The sequence below is a fragment of the Salmo salar genome, chromosome ssa24 (genome assembly GCF_905237065.1).
Source record: "Salmo salar chromosome ssa24, Ssal_v3.1, whole genome shotgun sequence".
Taxonomy (NCBI): Eukaryota; Metazoa; Chordata; class Actinopteri; order Salmoniformes; family Salmonidae; genus Salmo; species Salmo salar.
In genome coordinates this window covers 12,046,896-12,066,775 of record NC_059465.1, presented here as the reverse complement: position 1 = coordinate 12,066,775, position 19,880 = coordinate 12,046,896, and the positions used below count along the sequence as shown (strand labels likewise).

At 44.9% G+C, this 19,880-nt stretch overlaps 1 protein-coding gene across 1 annotated transcript in view; it reads left to right on the top strand.

The window, feature by feature from the left end:
- Window positions 1–19,880, top strand: part of zdhhc8b (zinc finger DHHC-type palmitoyltransferase 8b) — an 84,117-nt gene that overhangs the window by 62,034 nt on the left and 2,203 nt on the right. Inside the window, exons 2-10 of the mRNA XM_014170896.2 lie at window positions 7,398–7,519; window positions 10,694–10,851; window positions 11,515–11,687; window positions 13,641–13,743; window positions 13,987–14,078; window positions 14,680–14,815; window positions 15,101–15,218; window positions 17,687–17,793; window positions 18,000–19,084. Of these exons, the coding sequence (XP_014026371.1) occupies window positions 7,398–7,519; window positions 10,694–10,851; window positions 11,515–11,687; window positions 13,641–13,743; window positions 13,987–14,078; window positions 14,680–14,815; window positions 15,101–15,218; window positions 17,687–17,793; window positions 18,000–19,084 (2,094 nt within the window). The remainder of the gene's footprint in view (window positions 1–7,397; window positions 7,520–10,693; window positions 10,852–11,514; window positions 11,688–13,640; window positions 13,744–13,986; window positions 14,079–14,679; window positions 14,816–15,100; window positions 15,219–17,686; window positions 17,794–17,999; window positions 19,085–19,880) is intronic.

The following is a 19,880-nucleotide window of genomic DNA, read 5'->3' as shown; positions in this document are numbered from 1 at the left end:
GTAGCTTTTTGGCCATTAAGGAAAACGCTATGTCTGAAGCAAACCCAACACCTCGCATCACCCGGAGAACACCATCCCCACAGTGAAGCATGGTGGTGGCAGCATCATGCTGTGGGGATGTTTTTCATTGGCAGGGACTGGGAAACTGGTCAGAATTGAAGGAATGATGGATGGCGCTAAATACAGGGAAATCCTTGAGGGAAACCTGTTTGTCTTTCAGAGATTTGAGACTGGGACGCAGGTTTACCTTCCAGCAGGGCAATGACCCTAAGCATACTGCTAAAGCAACACTCGAGTGGTTTAAGCGGAAACATTTAAATGTCTTGGAATGGCCTAGTCAATGCCCAGACCTCAATCCAACTGAGAATCTGTGGTATGACTTAAAGATTGCTGTACACCAGTGGAACCCATCCAACTTGAAGGAGCTGAAGCAGTTTTGCCTTGAAGAATGAGCAAAAATCTCAGTGGCAAGATGTGCCAAGCTTATAGAGACATACCCCAAAAGCTGTAATTGCTGCAAAAGGGGGCTTTATAAAGTATTGACTTTGGGGGGTGAATAGTTATGCACGCTCAAGTTTTCCGTTTTTTAGTCTTGTTTCTTGTTTGTTTCACAAGAAAAAATATTTAGCATCTTCAAAGTGGTAGGCATGTTGTGTAAATCAAATGATACAACCCCCCCAAAAAAATCCATTTTAATTCCGGGTTGTAAGGCAACAAATAGGAAAAATGCCAGCGGGGGAGAATACTTTCGCAAGCCACTGTATCTAGGGATACCCATCCCTAGTGTTATCACATAACAGTTTACCACACTAATGCTTATTAAGATTCCATTACTGAATCAATTGAGTTTGAATATCCTCAAGTCACAGTATTACATTTTATTTTCTTAATTCTTATTCCTTAATAGTTTTTCTTTAGAGTTGATGAAAAGGTGCTAATGAATATTCAAATATAGGGCATAAAAAGCAACGGTGCAAAGCATTTTATTTAGTCTCAATGTAAATGTGATTTATTTTTATTTTACACTGGAATACATTGTGGTCTATGTGGCAGCAGCACAGGTTTTCTCATTTTAGCTTCTTAGTCATAGAGCAACAGCAGCTTTTACCCAAGGCTCTCTTTCTCACTCGTTTTCTCTCTTTATCCCTCTCTTTCTCGCTCTCACTTGCTCTCTCGCTTTATCTCTCTCACTCTTTCTCGCTCCCACTCCTCTCTCACTCTTTCTTTTCATCTCTCCCTTTCTCTCTTTCTCTTTCTCTCGCTCGCGTCATTAGTATACATGGCTGAAGTGGAAGTTTAATCGGCCAGAGGATCTCAAATGGCTCCGTTTCCATTCATTTATATTCATCTGAAAGCCATTTCAAGCATAATAATGAGCTTCAAATGTCTAGCTGACTTACAAGTAAACAAACTCCGCTCCTGGCCTCATCTCCTCGCCTCCCCATCAGCAGAATTGCTTCTTGTCTGACCCGTTGTCACCCATTTATATTAAAGGCTGTTTTAACATCTATGCTGTCTCCATTGACAGCCAAGCCGCTGGTGTAGGTGGGGAATACTAATGAAGTGTGTGAGCACAGAGTGGTGTGTCTCAGAAGTGTGCATCCATTATAGACGCAGAGTGGAGCTCTCAGGGGGCCACAGTGAATAGGGCCAATACAAACTTCAGTTATCTAAGCACTGAGAGTTAGTGAGAGTTTGATTACTAGTAAAAAATGACTTAAATAAGGCAAAAGCTCTCGCTCTCTGTCTCTGACTCTCTCTCCCTGTCTCTGGATGGGAAAAGATCTGTCGGTGGAGACGAGAGAAATGAAAAGATGGTGAAAAAGAGAGATTTGATGATTTGAAAGAGCTGGGATTGAGATTGCAGGAGGTTATGGTAGCCGGGGTATTCAGGGGTCTTTTTTCTTATTGGCCTGAGAGTCAGTCCAATCACCTGATCGCTCAGGTCTGAATCTGTTCCTGATTAGAGGAGAAAGATTAAAATATGAAAATCAGTGCTGTGCTGCAGACCTTGAAATTGAACAACCCCACGCTCAGGTCGTACCTCACAGTTTCAAATAGTTTTATCCCCACTGGACATGACCCTGGTCTATAGCAATGTTATTGATGAATGGCACAGGCACTTTCAGAGCAGGCACTAACCCTGTGGGTTGGTAGGGTGGCTATGCCTTAGCTGGGCTATCCCTGTGGGTTGGTAAGGTGGCTAGACCTGAGCCGGGCTATCCCTCTGGGTTGGCATTGTAGGGTGGTGAGGCCTGAGCCTGGCCATCCCAGGACATAAGTGGTCAGTGGGCAGTCTGGAGGAACACATGGTGTCCATCTGCAGCCCACTGGGACGACCCTAACTAACACTTTAATTAATGAGAGAACAATCCCACAAAAAACCCACAGACAGACAGACATCTCTGTGTCCTCAATGGACCAGCATACTCTGCAAATGATGAATTAGTGAACTGGAGAGTGGAGCAATAACCCCACCAGCGCTTCTCTCTCTGCCCAACGCAAGAGTGGTGCCACCCTCAAATGCCTTCACTAACAATGGGCAGGGGATGTAACTAGATTTACATTTTCAAAGGATTCTTTTGTGATTTGATTATGGTTTTCTTATAAATCTAGTCACGGTAGAGCCAGTCATGTAGTTAAGATGTCTAACGTTTCCTCCTCAGTGTTTGGTTGGGATGAGGAAGCAAGTCATACCTGGCTGCCGCTGTTTCTGTTTCTATTTCAGATGAAAGGATGCAGAAAGCACTCCAGGTTGACACGCTGTTCCCTTTTGATGGTTTTTCAGACGTTGCGCTTATATATTTCCCCCTCCCAGAACCACTCCAGCAGATCAGAGCAGCTTTAAAACCGGCAGCTTTCCGCTCAAATCTAAAGCAGGCAAATTAACTGACTCACAGATTTGTGTAGTCAAATGGTTGTGGGATGTGGGGGATAGATGTCTTGCTAGAATCCGATCAATATCGTCGCGCCTGAACAGAACATTAGAGAGCTAGACTACCATACAACAAACCAATCACATCAGGCATCACGCCACCACCCAACAAAGTGAAGAAATAAATGAGAATTTGTGTTGTTTTTCTAATACTTATGGTAATTACTACTCTAAGATCTCAGAACTTTTCACTTTCAGGTTTTCCATTGCTGTTAGAAACATCAATTGGAGTCTGCCAGTGAAATGAGGTTATATTATGTGATATCTATGTCCCTGAGCTGACATATTCTATCATGTGAATATCTATATTAACCCTAAGCTGACACTGGGTGAGGTTTATGACGATGTCACTGTGTCCTTTGGTAAACCTCAATAGGGGCATTGTTCCCCTCCTGGAGCAAGGTGAGGCTTAAGAGGGGATTTGGGAGGTACATTAACACTCAACAATGGGCAGGTCTGTGAGGAATCAGGCCTTTCTTTGAATGTAGCAATGGCTTGCTGTCAGAATTCCCACATTTAAACCAGTATGTGCAGATGGAATCTAGAGTGTGTGTGTGTATGTGTGGTGTGGTGTTCATCCCTTGAGCATTGTTTGTACACTTCATATACAGATGACCTAAAACCAAACTAGATGTTGAAATTACGTCTGTGCCCACTGAGCAGGTTCTAGAGCCAGACTCATTACATTAGAACACTTTTGGCACCAGCAGTGTGCAGTGGGCTTCTAGCCTGACTAATGATTTAATGCTATAAGAGTTAATCTAACCATAATAGAGTAAACCTCTAAGTTGACTGTAAATGACTAGTGATTTACGCATATGTACCTTGGATGGTACCCACATGAATCATGTCCCCGCCTACAAAGATCTGGGCATTTGGATAGACGATAAGCTGTTTTTTAAAAAGTTAACTAAGAAGTTGAGAATAAAAATGGGCTTCTATAGAAATAAGTCATGCCGCTCACTAAATAGTAGAAAGCAGGTCATTCAGTCCACGTTCCTTCCGGTCAGTGTTGGGGATTAGTGAAATACATGTAGTTCAACGAATAATTTAATTACATTTTGCAGTAGCTTGGTGATAGTTGAACTAAATTATAATCTAGTTAGTGTTTTCACTTGTTTTTTTCAATGTACTGGTGTATCTAACTACTGGAACTAAACACAACTTTTTTGGCAAAAATAAAATATGGATGAAGTAGGAAATCATTTCCATTCTTTTTCGAGCATCAGACCTGCATAATGCTCACTTGAAACATAGTTTTGTGTTTAATAGGCTAAATTACACATTCTGTACAAGTAGGACCCCAAAGTTATCTGACCTAGCAATTTGTTGTCTGACATTTCAAATTTATAAAATGATAACTTATTAACTTCTTCCAGTATGATGTAATTGGTAACTTTTGAAACTATATTTTCAGAGTAGCTTCCCCAACACTGCTTTCAGTACTAGACTATGGCAACATCATCTACATGAATGCAGCTGCCACTTCATTAAAGCCCTTGGATGCAGTTTACCATAGTGCACTTAGTTTTATCACGGGTGACAGGCTTTGCAACCCACGTACAGAACAATCTTCAGAGTTCCCTACAACTGGATGCATTGGTGCCTTTCGTGCAGTTCAGTGTTGATTTGAAGACCTCTTTGAGGAATGGGATTGTTTTTCATGAGTGTGTTTAGTATTTTTGCATTCTCTTTGTATTGCTTTCTGGTGTATTTCCTATGTGTAATTTGTTGTGTAATTGTAAGATGCAGGGCTCCCTTGCAAAAGAGACCTTGGTCTCAGTGGGACTACCTGTTAAAGGTAAAATAGGTTCAGTTAGTCGCCAAAGCAGGGAAAACTTCATTTAAACTTTTGACAACTTGTGTAATTTGTTACTTTATTTTTAGCATTGTGCCTACGTTTACTGTAAAACAGACTTGTGATTGACGTTGTTGCCACTTAATTAACAAATGTCTCAGAATCCCATTTTCCGCCCATTGTGTGGTCTGCTCCTGGGCTCTTAAAATGCTCTTTCAGCTGAAATGGTTGTGCTTTGTTTGGCTCTCTCCTTGTTCTTATCACTGTGGGCAAAACACATCATTCGTAGTCCAGGGATTTTATTGGTGGGGGAACAGCTGCTAAATTGTGTTGCTTTTCCCTGATCATTTATTTGAAGCTAAACTAACGTCTCCCAGACTATGTCTCCCAAGCTAATTTGGTAGAACTTAGTCAATCTATGTTCTGTTACCCCCAAAATGAACCCATGATGTTAGAAGTTTGTAGGCTAAGTACTGTATGGTGTTGTTATGCGAGAGGAGAGATCATGAGTATTGGTTGGGCTGACTAACCTAACTTTTCCCCTGCATCCCTGGCTGCTGTTTGTGTTCTATCCTCACACAGTTCACTGACAGACAAAGCTCTGGATTGTTTCACTCTTGGTTGCATCTGCATAGGCCGTCCAGCCAGCTAGCCAGCCGGCCACAGCTGTACTGTCTCACCCTGTGACAGTGTTTGACTCGGACCGCCACGGTTAGTTTCTCTACAGCAGACGGGGGGGGGATAAATGTCGAGCTGGGTCACTCTCTCACACACACAGGTGCTTACACACACACACCCACATACACACACCATTGCCAGTGGGTTATGTCAAAGGCCAAGCTGGATCACACACATTAAACCACTGTAAAGCTCTAGGCTGTATGTATTATTATTATTATTATTATTATTGTTATTATTATTATTATTATTAGGTTAAAGCAGGGCAGGGGTCGACCAGTGGACTGTACTCCTATATGACTTTCTCTCCCTCTCTCCCTATACTGCCCTCCTTGGTGTTCCCCACATAGTCTAGCTTTGCTTTACCACACTCACGGCAGCTGTGGGAAGAGATTACCTACATATGGGCACTGATACAGGTGGTAATTCTGGTCCCTGTTGCTGGCTGACTGGGCCTCCCCCAGCGCTGAGGCTGGGTGCTGGGGGCTGGAGCTCACTGTGACTGTGGCCATACTCCCCAAGGCCTGCTAGCACAGCAGCCCGTTCTCCTACCTACAGTACAGCCTCCACTCTGAATAATTGAACAGAGCATAGGGGGGAGGGAGAGGCAAGGAAGGAAAGAGGATCATCGCCATGAACAGATACCAGGAATTCGTTGCTGTGTGTACGTGTGTGTGTGTCTGTTGTGTGTTCGCGTGTGTACATACAGTATGTGTGCACTGTGTGTGTAAAGCAGTAAAGCTGATCGAGCGGGCATGATCGAAGAGGGGTGATTCCTCGAAACCGCTGCCTCCCCCAGGAGACATTTCATTTATTCATGTTGTGTACACTAACACCACTCACTCATTTACACCCACAGAAAACCCAGTCTTTCTTTCTTACTTTCTGTCTATGGCTGACTACAGTTAACCGGCTCTGCATTGTGGCTCAGGTGGGCCTCTAGAGGGAGACCCTGCAGAAACGATGAGGCATAGAGGCCTTTCCTGGGTCAATACAATGTCTTGACATTTCAGCCCACATATCCATTGAAAATGAGAGCCGTGATAAAACATTTGAATTGGTATTCTTGAAAGCAGCATTGTTGCAGGTATCGCTGCATATTTCCCAGTACGTGATGATGAATAAGCCTGTGGATAAAGTCAAGCTTGAAGCACAAAATGTTTAAGTGATTCGGTTTTAGTCCTGGACTAGGTTTTCCATAAATCCCAGTTGGGGGATTCAGAGATTTTCTGTTAATTCTCTCCTGATTCCAGCAATCTTTCAAACAGGATTTCTGGAAAACCTTGGAACTTGATGTAGTGAGGTAGCATGTTAGGTTGTGTGTACCATCCACAACAGCAACACACTACCTCTGCCAACTGTCTGTCTGTCTCCCTGTCCAGTCTATTTGTCTGCAACTTCCTCTCTAATTCCACGAAATGTTAGACATTGTAATATAGCGCAGCTCTGGACTCCAGTATAGTCCTGTCCTCATGTGTAATCATCTCTCATTGACATATCTGAGGCTGAGAGGAGATCTGATCTGTCCCATGCATAGCTGATGATGCCATTGCTATTATTTCTGATTCTCGAGAGGCGAAGAAGCAATTCCAGCTTTACACCATGTCCGCCTTTTTGCAAGGCTTGCTGTTTTCCCATTTGCGTGGGATTAAAGATGCTGCAAATCTTGTTTGCACTGCTGACTGTGTGTGGGTGAGGCTCTGTGAGGTGGTGTGTGTGGTAGAGGTGATGGGGTGGATAAGGAGAGGGAGGGGCGTGCAGCAGTCACCTATTGGCATCCCCTCCCTCCATCCCTAATTTCAAATTCTGATTACATGCCTCTATCAGTATGTATCGGTATTTGACAATATATTTGTGTGTGTGTGTGTGTGTGTGTATGTGCGCATCCAAGTGTGCATACATGTTTGGTACGTCAATAATGAATGAACTATGAGTGGAGGATCCTAATGGCTGTCCTCTCTCTCTCTCTCTCTCTCTCCTCTGCAGGTGCCCCTGGTTGACCAAGGCGATCTCCCCCGCTGTGCCTCTCTACAATGGCGTCGTCTTCCTCTTTGTGCTGGCCAACTTCAGCATGGCTACCTTCATGGACCCTGGAGTCTTCCCCAGAGGTCAGTGTCCCTTACCACTGACAGTATTGGTCTGTATGAGATAAATGGGTCTCTCTCTCTCTCTCTCTTTTTCTCTCTCTCTTTTTCTCTCTCATCTCTGTTTTCTCAGTACCCATTAGCTCAAAAAGACAACCTGTTGGAGAAAATAACTGTGCCCTCTCTGCACCAGGCTGTGCACTACATACAGGCCTGTGACTGAGCGACCAAGCCCTGGTTGAGGCTAAAGATGCCCGCTGCCGCATTAGGAAAATGACTGCCAGTACTTGATGTCAGTCAGCTGTTAGTAACAGTAAAGGAAGGGTAACACTGTGTGTGTTGTCCACTGTAGAGTCTGCGCTGTGGCACATCATATGTGCCCAATGCATTCTCCTGGGGGACAGCCCGGCCCCTATGTTTAGTAATGATCGTTGAATGCGGTCCATTTACACCTGATGGTTGTAACGTGCTTGTAAAATGATAAGCACGTGTCTTTAAGAAATTATCTTCCCCCCCATAAACAGGTAACAATTACTAGGGCATATATGGCACAGCCAGGTTACTGTTTATGTCCCTGAAGTGACAGTGTCCTTCTGGTCTCTCCTCACTGTGGTTGTTATGGAGATGGAGGGGAGAGCAGCAGTAGTTTTATAGAGAGAGGTCGAGTGTTACAGAGAGAAACGTATGCCCACTATAGTGAGATGCCTGTGGCCACATGGATAATCGTACTCCTTCTGCCTCCACAAACTGCAGTCAAATCCCTGCTTCTAAGAGCGATGTGACCTTCTCTTTAATTGGTGTGACTCATGTATGACGTACAGTACCAGTCCAAAGTTTGGACACACCTACTCATTCTTGGGCTTTTCTTTATTTTGACTATTTTCTACATTGTAGATTAATAGGGAAGACATCAAAACTATGAAATAACACATATGGAATCATGTAGTAACCAAAAAAGTGTTAAACAAATCTAAATATATTTTATATTTGAGGTTCTTCAAATTGCCACACTTTGCCTTGATGACAGCTTTGCACACTCTTGGCATTCTCTCAACCAGCTTCATGAGGTAGTCACCTGGAATGCATTTCAATTAACAGGTGTGTCTTGTTAAAAGTTAATTTGTAGAATTTCTTTCCTTCTTAATGCGTTTGAGCCAATCAGTTGTGTTGTGACAAGGTAAGGGTGGTATACAGAAGATAGCCCTATTTGGTAAAAGACTAATCCATATTATGTCAAGGACCTCTCAAATAAGCAAAGAGAAACGACAGTCCATCATTACTTCAAGACATGAAGGTCAGTCAATCCGGAACATTTCAAGAACTTTGAACGTTTCTTCAAGTGCAGCCGCAAAAACCATCAAGTGCTATGATGAAACTGGCTCTCATGAGGACCGCCACAGGAAAGGAATACCCAGAGTTACCTCTGCTGCAGGGGATAAGTTCATTAGAGTTAACTGCACTTCAGAAATTGCAGCCTAAATAAATGCTTCACAGAGTTCAAGTAACAGACACTCAACATCAATTGTTCAGTGGAGACTGCGTGAATCAGGCCTTCATGTTCGAATTTCTGAAAAGAAACCACTACTAAAGGACACCAATAAGAAGAAGAGCCTTTCTTGGGCCAAGAAATACGAGCAATGGACATTAGACCAGTGGAAATCTGTTCTTTGATCTGATGAGTCCAAATTGGAGATTTTTGGTTCCAACCGCCGTGTCTTTGTGAGACGCAGAGTAAGTGAACAGATGATCTACGCATGTGTGGTTCCCACCGTGAAGCATGGAGGAAGAGGTGTGATGGTGTGGGGGTGCTTGGCTGGTGACACTGCCAGTGATTTAGAATTCAAGGCACACTTAACCAGCATGGCTACCAGAGCATTCTGCAGCGATACACCATTCCATCTGGTTTGCGCTTAGTGGGACTATAATTTGTTTTTCAACAGTACAATGACCCAACACACCTCCAGGCTGTGTAAGTTCTACTAGACCAAGAAGGAGAGTGATGGACTGCTGCATCAGATGACCTGGCCTCCACAATCACCCAACCTTAACCCAATTGAGATGGTTTGGGATGAGTTGGACCACAGAGGGAAGGAAAAGCAGCCAACAAGTGCTCATCATATGTGGGAACTCCTTCAAGACTGTTGGAAAAGCATTCCAGGTGAAGCTGGTTGAGAGAATGCCAAGAGTGTGCAAAGCTGTCATCAAGGCAAAGGGTATCTACTTTGAAGAATCTCAAATATAAAATATATTTGTTTAACACTTTTTTGGTTACTACATAATTCCATATGTATTATTTCATAGTTTTGATGTCTTCACTATTATTCTACAATGTAGAAAATAGTAAAAATAAAGAAAAACCCTTGAATAAGTAGGTGTGTCCAAACTTTTGACTGGTACAGTGAATGTGGCTACCAAGTTGAAATATAAAGGCTGATATTATTCTGTAATATAAGGCCTTGAAATATAAAGCCTCATATTGTGTATTGGATGATAAAGCCTCTCATTACTCTGTCTGCTGAGGATTGTCTGCTGAGGATTGCAGGGGAGATGTTTTCATTCAGTTTCTCAGTCAGTTACCTTTTAAATCTAAAACTCATAACAACAGATATGTCTCCCAGTAGGATGTGTGTGTTCAGAGTGTACTTGTTCAGAAGGCGCTTCCTCGTCTCCCTCCAGGTATTAAATGGGGTGTAATATGTGTATTTAGATGGAGCCCCGTCATGATCCTCCTTCAGGTTAAATGGGCTCTTTGATGAAATGAAAGACATCACGTGTTATTTTCCATCTCTCTCCAGAGCAATACAATCCACATAGAAATATAAATATTACACTAAGCCTAAAGTGGCTAGTTGTGCAAAGATCCACTAAACCTGTGGAAATGTACTTTTTCCCGAACGACCGCAGCGGTGCAATGACCAGCGGTGTGGCGTGAATGGGATTTTTAGTCATTCACTGAATGCCAGCCTCCTGGGCTTTAAACATTACTGTTTACTACCTTGTTTAAATGCCAAAGGTGTGGGCTACAAAGTGCATTGTGTCTATAAAATGTACATTTGTACAGACAGCTAACCATGGGAGCTAGCTTATTTAGGTCTACCTCCTGTTGCCTCTGTCAAATGGAATCATATAAATCAGATTTGTGCGTGTGTGTGTACTTTCCTGCTAATGATGTGTGTGTGTTCTCTCCCTGCGGCACAGCGGAGGAGGACGAGGACAAGGACGATGATTTCCGGGCGCCTCTCTACAAGAACGTGGAGATCAAGGGAATTCAGGTCCGGATGAAGTGGTGTGCCACCTGTCACTTCTATAGACCGCCCCGCTGCTCCCACTGCAGCGTGTGTGACAACTGCGTGGAGGTAAGCCACACGCACTCAAACGCCCAGTAATCAGCTGTTCACAGTACAATGTGGTGTTAGCCTTGTTGCTATTTGTGACCACTTCAACTGACTGGTATGTTTTCACAGATAAGACCTTTAAATCAACTGTCTGTGAACAATATTATTCATTATTGGATTTCCATCATATTTTACACCATATCCAAGCAGTATTCGGTAATGTAGAATGTTGGTTTCATAACTTTTTTCCCCATTTGATGTCGTATTCTCCAGCTGTGTCGCTTACCCCAGTAACCTACTGATGTGGCTCTGCCTCGCTCTTTCATGTACAGTCTAACACTCCATGAAAGAGGTCAAATCTGACTTTGAACTGAAGGTTGTGAGGTAGCCTACTATATGTCAGCCAAACTTCTTCCACTTCCACCGATGCTGTGTTCTTCAGTAGATACTCAACTGCAACCGAAAACGACATCAAAGTCAGCTAAATTAGATGTTCGTAAAAAAATCCCTGACCTCAGAAATCTGACTTGCAATCAGAGGTGATGGAATTGATCGAACCATCTCTGTTTAGTGTTTGAATGTACTGAAGAGCTTTATCATGTAGTATAGACTCTGATCCTGTTCATCTCCACTCTGCCCTATGACCATCGCCTAACACCCATCCATCTCTCTGTCCCTCCTCAGGACTTTGACCACCACTGCCCCTGGGTGAACAACTGCATCGGACGCAGGAACTACCGTTACTTCTTCCTGTTCCTGCTGTCGCTAAGCATCCACATGATCGGCGTGTTCTCCTTCGGCCTGCTGTTCGTGCTGCACCACATGGAGCGTCTGGGCATGCTGCACACTACCATCACGTATCCTTCCACACTGCCGCCAGCCAGGTCTTATTTCACCCGTAACAAAACTAGTGCCTTTTATGTTCTGTTCTGAAGGGCCTGGGGAAAAGTGTGTTTAATAACCTGTTAGGGACAGACGTTCCGCTAGCGGAACGCCTCACCAATATCCAATGGTATAGCGTGGCGCGAATTACAAATACCTAAAAAATGCAAAAACTTCAATTTTTCAAACATATGACTATTTTACACCATTTTAAAGACAAGACTCTCCTTTATCTAACCACATTGTCCGATTTCAAAAAGGCTTTACAACGAAAGCAAAACATTAGATTATGTCAGGAGAGTACCCTCCCAAAAATAATCACACAGCCATTTTTCAAGCAAGCATATATGTCACAAAAACCAAAACCACAGCTAAATGCAGCACTAACCTTTGATGATCTTCATCAGATGACACTACTAAGACATTATGTAATACAATACATGGATGTTTTGTTCAATCAAGTTCATATTTATATCAAAAAACAGCTTTTTACATTAGCATGTGACGTTCAGAACTAGCATACCCACCGAAAACTTCCGGTGAATTTACTAAATTACTCACGATAAACGTTCACAAAAAACATAACAATTATTTTAAGAATTATAGATACAGAACTCCTTTATGCAATCGCGGTGTCAGATTTTAAATTAGCTTTTCGGTGAAAGCACATTTTGCAATATTCTGAGTAGATAGCCCGGCCATCATGGCTAGCTAATTTGACACCCACCAAGTTTGGCCCTCACCAAACTCAGATTTACTATAAGAAAAATGTTATTACCTTTGCTGTTCTTCGTCAGAATGCACTCCCAGGACTTCTACTTCAACAACAAATGTTGTTTTGGTTCGAAATAATCCATAGTTATATCCAAATAGCTCCGTTTTGTTCGTGCGTTCAAGTCACTATCCGAAGGGTGACGCGCCGGCGCATTTCATGACAAAAAAAATCTAAATATTCCATTACCGTACTTCAAAGCATGTCAAATGCTGTTTAAAATCAAATTTTATGCAATTTTTCTCGTAAAATAGCGATAATATTCCAACCGGGCGACGTTGTATTCGTTCAAACACTGAAAGAAAAAAATGGAGTCGTCTCGTGCACGCGCGCTCCAGTGTCATTGTTCTCAGAAGGACCACTCACAAAAACCCCTGCTGTTTTTCGCCCAGAGACTGGAGAGCTCTCATTCCACTTTCTGGCGCCTTCTGAGAGCCATTGAAAGCCTTAGAAAATGTCACATTACAGCAGAGATGCTGTATTTTTGATATGAGATGCCCTAGAAGGAGAACAAATGGTCAGACAGGGCACTTCCTGTATAGAATCTTCTCAGGTTTTGGCCTGCCATATGAGTTCTGTTATACTCACAGACACCATTCAAACAGTTTTAGAAACTTTAGAGTGTTTTCTATCCAAATCTACTAATTATATGCATATTCTAGTTTCTGGGCAGGAGTAGTAACCAGATTAAATCGGTACGTTTTTTATCCGGCCGTGAAAATACTGCCCCCTATCCCAAACAGGCTAAGCACTAAAATGGACCACTAGACTGGAACCCCTCATTTTGTATGGATGACAGACGATCACGTCCCTGCTGGTGGAGTATGCAGATGTTTGATTGTTGTATATAGAAATGCCTGCTCCTCGTAAATGGTTGTCTGAATGGCTCAGTGGCAGCCATACAGTCATTGGTTGCAGCCATACGGTCATTGGTGGCAGCCATACGGTCATTGGTTGCAGCCATACGGTCATTGGTTGTAGCCATACGGTCATTGGTGGCAGCCATACGGTCATTGGTGGCAGCCATACAGTCATTGGTGGCAGCCATACGGTCATTGGTGGCAGCCATACGGTCATTGGTGGCAGTGCTGGTTGGTTTGCAGCTGCTAAAATGAGTCCAGAAAATGTTGTGCATCCCTTGACTGTGTGTGCCCAGTCTGGTGGTGATGTGTATAGCAGGGCTCTTCTTCATTCCAGTCATAGGCCTGACAGGCTTCCATATGGTCCTTGTCGCCAGAGGTCGCACCACTAACGAACAGGTGAGAGGGGGCCCACCCAAGAGCAACTCACGGAGACACAGACTCACACTCACGTACAGTACATTATATCATGTATCGTACAGGACAAAATATCAGCATTGCATCTTCACTTGCCAACTCAAATCCTCTAGCTAGTTCTAGGTGTGTGTGTGTGTGTGTGTGTGTGTGTGTGTGTGTGTGTGTGTGTGTTCTGGCCTTGGGTCTCCTCTCCCTCCCACTCTAACAACGCATTCTGTTCCTCAGGTGACGGGCAAGTTCCGCGGAGGAGTAAATCCCTTCACGCAGGGTTGCTGTGGCAACATCAAGTATGTCCTGTGTGCTCCCTTGGTGCCCAGGTAAGGAGGACATGGATTCCTACGTGAAGGGGGTGTGGGTGGTGGTGGGTGCTGGACAGACTGACCATTAAAAAGTCGACCAGGGGGATGCCACGGTACCAATTCTGCTGTAATCATTCTGAGTGGACTGCTGAGATAGATCTGCGACAATGTCCAAAGCGAGACGCTTGTACGTGCTTTTGTACGTATGTGTGTGTATGTGTGTGGAGGTGTGTCCTGTTCTGCCTGGATGAAGCCAGCTACCCCTGGGGGAAGGCAGATGGCTTGGAGTATTGAATCACTTTGTAGAACAACAGTGAAGGGGAAATCAAGCACAGCACAAACACACTTTCGCATATTCGCATATTCAGCAGCCAGATTAAAAATACCTTTTGGGAGATATTACACTGCTAAAATGAACGGCGTAGATAGCCGCAGAGAGACGATACCCAGGTGGGGATGAAACAGTTTTGGTATAATCGTCATCAGCCATCGATGCCGCCCCCATTACCCCCGTATAGCCTGAGTCCCAGATCTGTTTGTGCTGTCTTACCATATTCTGTCATTATCGCATAACTCTCATATGATAAGTCAACTCTTATCTCTCCTCTCCTCTATACAGGTACACAGGTGTGGACCCCAGGAAGAAGCCCCCTGTCTCCATCCAGCCCCCCTTCATCAGACCAGACATCTCTGACAGACAGATCAGCATCAAGGTCAGCGACAACGGGACCCACACCAGTATCCTCCGGTCTAAAGTAAGATTCAGTACATTCAGTAGACACAACAGTCTGTTCTATCCACAGTTTTATTCCCAGTCCTATTCTCCATCTTTCCCCTAGTCATCTTTCCAGTCCTCTTCAACTGAACTATTCCTAGTCAGTCCCTTTACTTAATTCCTAGCCTTATTCCCTGTCCTGTCCTGTACCCTGCCCTGTCCCCAGTCCTATCCCTAGACCTATTCCCCATTATGTTCCTCCACCTGCTGTTGACTTTTAAGACCACATTAAACCCCTCATCCCCTCGTCCTCTCCCCTCTCCAGTCCAAGATCAGTCTGGATGGCCTAGCCTTGGATGACAAAGGCCTAGACACCCAGCCCCCGCTGCCGCCCAAAGCAGACCGCTACAACCAGCTGAAGAGCCAGCTGACGTTCAGTGAAGGCAAGGAGCCCGTAATGGGCACTCTACGCAAAATCATCACATTCCTCTCTCTCTCTTTTTCTGTGTGTATCTCTCTCTCTCGTTCTCCCTCTCTCTCGCTCTCTCTCTCCCCCTCTCTCTCGCTCTCTCTCTTTCCCCTTCTTTCCTTTCTCTCTCTGGTGTTTTGAACCAAACTGCTCTCTCTGGCCCCTTAAAAGTGCTCCATCTCATTTGAGTGCTGGAGTCATGACTTATATAGATAGTCAGGGCTTGATGAATGAACTCCAGTGTGGCAGGACTCTATGGCTCTTCATCAGCGAGGAGAAATTAGGTGTAATTTGTTGTGAGTGGGCCTGGTTCAGTGAATCTGCTCCAGACTGTGAGTGTGGGGGGAAGAGGGGGGGGTGAGATGGGTTCAGGGGAATGTGAGGAGATAATTACAGCATGAATCACTCCCTCTCTATGTTACTGTATTCTAGGTGGAATTCTGCCGTAGAAGAAGGTGAAAAGAATATGAATATTTATCTGTAGGACCCTGTCCATATGAATGACTGCCTTTTTGTGCGAAATCAACCTTTTAAGTGAACAAGCTATTGAGAGTGGGTTCTAGTAAAGGTTTGACCGTTTTGCCTCTTGCTTCTGTTACCATTGTATAAGGATTTGTTCTTAACCGACTTGACAAGTTAAATAAAGGCTAAATTCTAAATAAATTAAAAAGGAGATGGGACACCACAGTGTTAGCTTTAGGTACAACAACCTCTCCCTCACTGTGAGCAAGACAAAGGAGAGGATTGTGGACTACAGGAAAAGGCGGGCCGAACAGGCCCCCATTCACATCGACGGGGCTGTAGTGGAGCAGGTTGAGAGTTTCAAGTTCCTTGGTGTCCACACCTATTATGGTCCAAACACACCAAGACAGTCGTGAAGAGGGCACGACAACACCTTTTCCCCCTCAGAAGACTGAAAGGATTTGGCATGAGTCCCCAGATCCTCAAAAGGTTCTACAGCTGCACCATCGAGAACATCCTGACCGGTTGCATCACCGCCTGGTATGGCAACTGCTCGGCATCTGACCGTAAGGCGCTACAGAGGGTAGTGCGTACGGCCCAATACATCACTGGGGCCAAGCTTCCTGCCATCCAGGATCTATATACTAGGCGGTGTCAGAGGAAGGCCCAAAAAAGTGTCAAAGACTACAGTCACCCAAGTCATAGACTCTTCTCTCTGCTGCCGCACGGCAAGCGGTACCGAAGCGCCAAGTCTAGGTCCAAAAGGCTCCTTAACAGCTTCTACCCCCAAGCCATAAGACTGCTGAACAATTAATCAAATGGCCACCCGGACTATTTACATTGACCCCCCCCCCCCCACTCGCTTTTTTTATCTATGCATAGTCACTTTACCCCTGCCTACATGTACAAATTACCTCGACTAACCTGTACCCCCGCACATAACCCCTATATATAGCCTCATTGTTATGTAATCTTATTGTGTGAATTTGTATTTTATTTTTTACTTTAGTTTATTTAGCAAATATTTTCTTAACTCTATTTCTTGAACTGCATTGTTGGTTAAGGGCTTGTAAGTAAGCATTTCACAGTAAGGTCTACACCTGTTGTATTTGGCGCGTGTGACAAATAACATTTGATTTGATTTGAACACATCTAGTAAGATAAACCGGATATAGTTACAGAGCATTATGGGTACTGTAGTACAACATGCTACAAAACATGACATACACTGCAGTTTTTTTTCCATGCACTGCAATGGTATGTAAGGCTACATCAGCACTGAGTGTCAAAAACATTAGGAACACCTGCTCTTTCCATGACATAGACTGACCAGGTGAAAGCTATGATCCCCTTATTTATGTCACTTGTTAAATCCACCTCAATCAGTGTAGATGAAGGGGAGGAGACGCGTTAAAGAAGGATTTTTAAGCTTTCAGAAATGGATTGTGTATGCGTGCCATTCAGCAAGACAATATTATGTTTTGTACACTCAGTGAATGTCATGTTTCCTTGTATGGACCTTCCTGTTTCTTTTTTCCCTCACTGTAGTTCTACTGCCACTTGGTGGGGTTTTATGTTGCTGCGTTATTTGCAATGACAAAATCATTGCCGGAGCCACAAGACTAACCTGAAAACATTGGTAGGACATATCCAGTGTCTGTTGTGCTGAGAAAATAAAAGCAAGGATTTCAATGCAAGGAGGATTTCTAATGATTTTTATCTGCATATTGTTAGTTGCTGAATGTCTATTCTTTCCTCCGTTTGCCTTTCCAAGTTCCTAGCTTGAACTGAGGGAAAGACTTTCACAGGGTAATGAGCCGTGAAAGGCTCTGATGATGACAGCACTATCAATTCTAACACCATAAATTTGGATGCTTACGTCATTTTAACAGACAACAGGCTGATTGTTGTGCTGGGATCTGATGACTGTTTGGCTCTCTCTCACACAGTAACATTGTCCTCTCCGTCCTCCCCTTCCAGATAGTTCCCTAACTGGCAAGACCCACCCCTCCACCCCAGCCATGTACAAGTACCGGCCCTCGTTCGGAACCATCCCTAAAGTCCACTACAACGCGGCAGGGGAGAAGGTCAGACTAAATGACTGAATTTGATAGTAATCGCAAACAGGCTTACCCAGTATTTTACTGTATTCCTGCACGGTTGCGAATGTGACTGAAATGAAGTTGACAGCCTGTAACGATTTGTAATAAAACCCTTTTTATTATAATATGGCTAGTCAAAATAATAGTCCAGTCATATTTCTCACTACTTCTGTGTTGTTTTGTCTTGTCAGATTGTAATGCCAGATGACCACCGTAAGGCATCAGCCATCTTGGAGGAGGGCCGTTGCCACGTTGACTACCGCTCAGAGCCCAACCTGGACCTGCCTGACTACCACAATGCCCCTCTCCACCGCACCTTCCAGTCCTCCCCACTGCAGCTGGACTCCTACCTCATCAACTCCCGCTCCCTCAGCCTGAAGCAGGCCCACCAGCGCAGGGACAAGGGCCAGCTGCCTACCCTGCAGCCCGAGACCGTGACCTCCACCCCCTACAAGAGCGTCTTCTCCCCCAACACACTGTCCAACCGCAACGGCAGCCTCTCCTACGACAGCCTGCTCAACCCCAGCATTTCCCCAGCCGCAGAGGCAGAGTGCATGGCCCACCCCGGTATGCCCTCTATGGGCTTCCACACACCCTACCTGCCAACCAAAATGTGCCATGTGCGGGGGCCTGAACTGCAGAGCCAGAGGCAGCAGGTCCCCCCTAGCTTCAGCCCCATGTTGGGCTCCAGGGGGATAGGGATGAGCAGGAGCAGGCAGTCCCCCCAGGACCGGGACCCGTCCCCGGTGCGCTACGACAACCTCTCCAAAACCATCATGGCATCCATCCAGGAGCGTAAGGAGATGGAGGAGAAGGAGAAGCTGCAGCTGCTGCACCACGGGGGACACTCCCAGGCTCAGGCCTATAATCAGGCTCAGGACTCAGGCATGTTTGACAGCCCTGGAGGGTACGGCCTGCCTCCCAGCGCCTGCTACCCTGACGGGCCCCGGGGCCCTAGCTCCAAAGGCCCCACACCCCCGGCCTATGGAGGCTCCAGGGACAACCTGATGGGGGTGGTGAGCTACGGGCCGTGGACCCCCGTGCTGCGCTCCTCTGGTGGCTCCTCTCTGGTACGTGCCCCCAGGACTTCCTCCAGCTCCTTGCACACTGACAGCAGCATGCAGGGAGGCAGGGCCCCTGAGCCCTCCTACCGCTCCCCAGCCCACCAGCCCCACCACTCCCCCACCATGCCCCAATCCCCCTCCTACACCCACCAGAAACTCTCCTTTATCCATGCCCTGGAAAGGACAGACTCACCCCGCCTGGGTGTCCCAAGGTATGAAACCTAACGTCCTCCTAACGTCTCCTGGGGTGCATGAAATGAACTAAGGGGCTGGGTACAGACCTCAGTCTCCACAGGAAGCCCTGCTGGCTGACTGGGCAGAAACTAGCAGTGTATGGGCTCTAGTCCCCCCCACACAGGATGAGTAATGAGCCTCAGAGAGCTAAGGCTAGGTGTTAACATGTAGCTTCTGTATACCACAGGAGGTTGGTGGCACCTTAATTGGGGAGAACGGGCTCGTGGTAATGACTGGAACGGAGTAGGTGGAATGGTATCAAACACATCAAACACATGGTTTCCAGGTGTTTGATGCCATTCCTTTTTGCTCCGTTCCGGGCATTATTATGAGCCGTTCTCCCCAATTAAGGTGCCACCAACCTCCTGAGGTTATTATTATTATTGTTATTATTATTATTATTATCCCCTCAGCAGCCTGCTGTGCTGTGTACATACAGTATCTTTGAGATATTATACCCTTTTATCTAAATGAAGTACTGTGTATGTCACTGGATTTAAATGTTTTGCCTTCATAGGAGTCCACTTTTGTATTTTTCTAAATGATCTGTCTTTCGGATAAATAAAGTTCCATTACCCCACTATCATTTCCTTCTGTTTGCATGCTTATTTCCCTCCTGTCCCATCCCTTCCATCTGGGAGGGCAACATTAACATTTACGTCTCTCTATGCATGTTTTCACCACCTACAGAAACTCCTACAAGCCTACAATATCACTAACAACACACTATTGGTTTACCCCTTATTTCTTTTTTATAATATTTTATTTAACAGG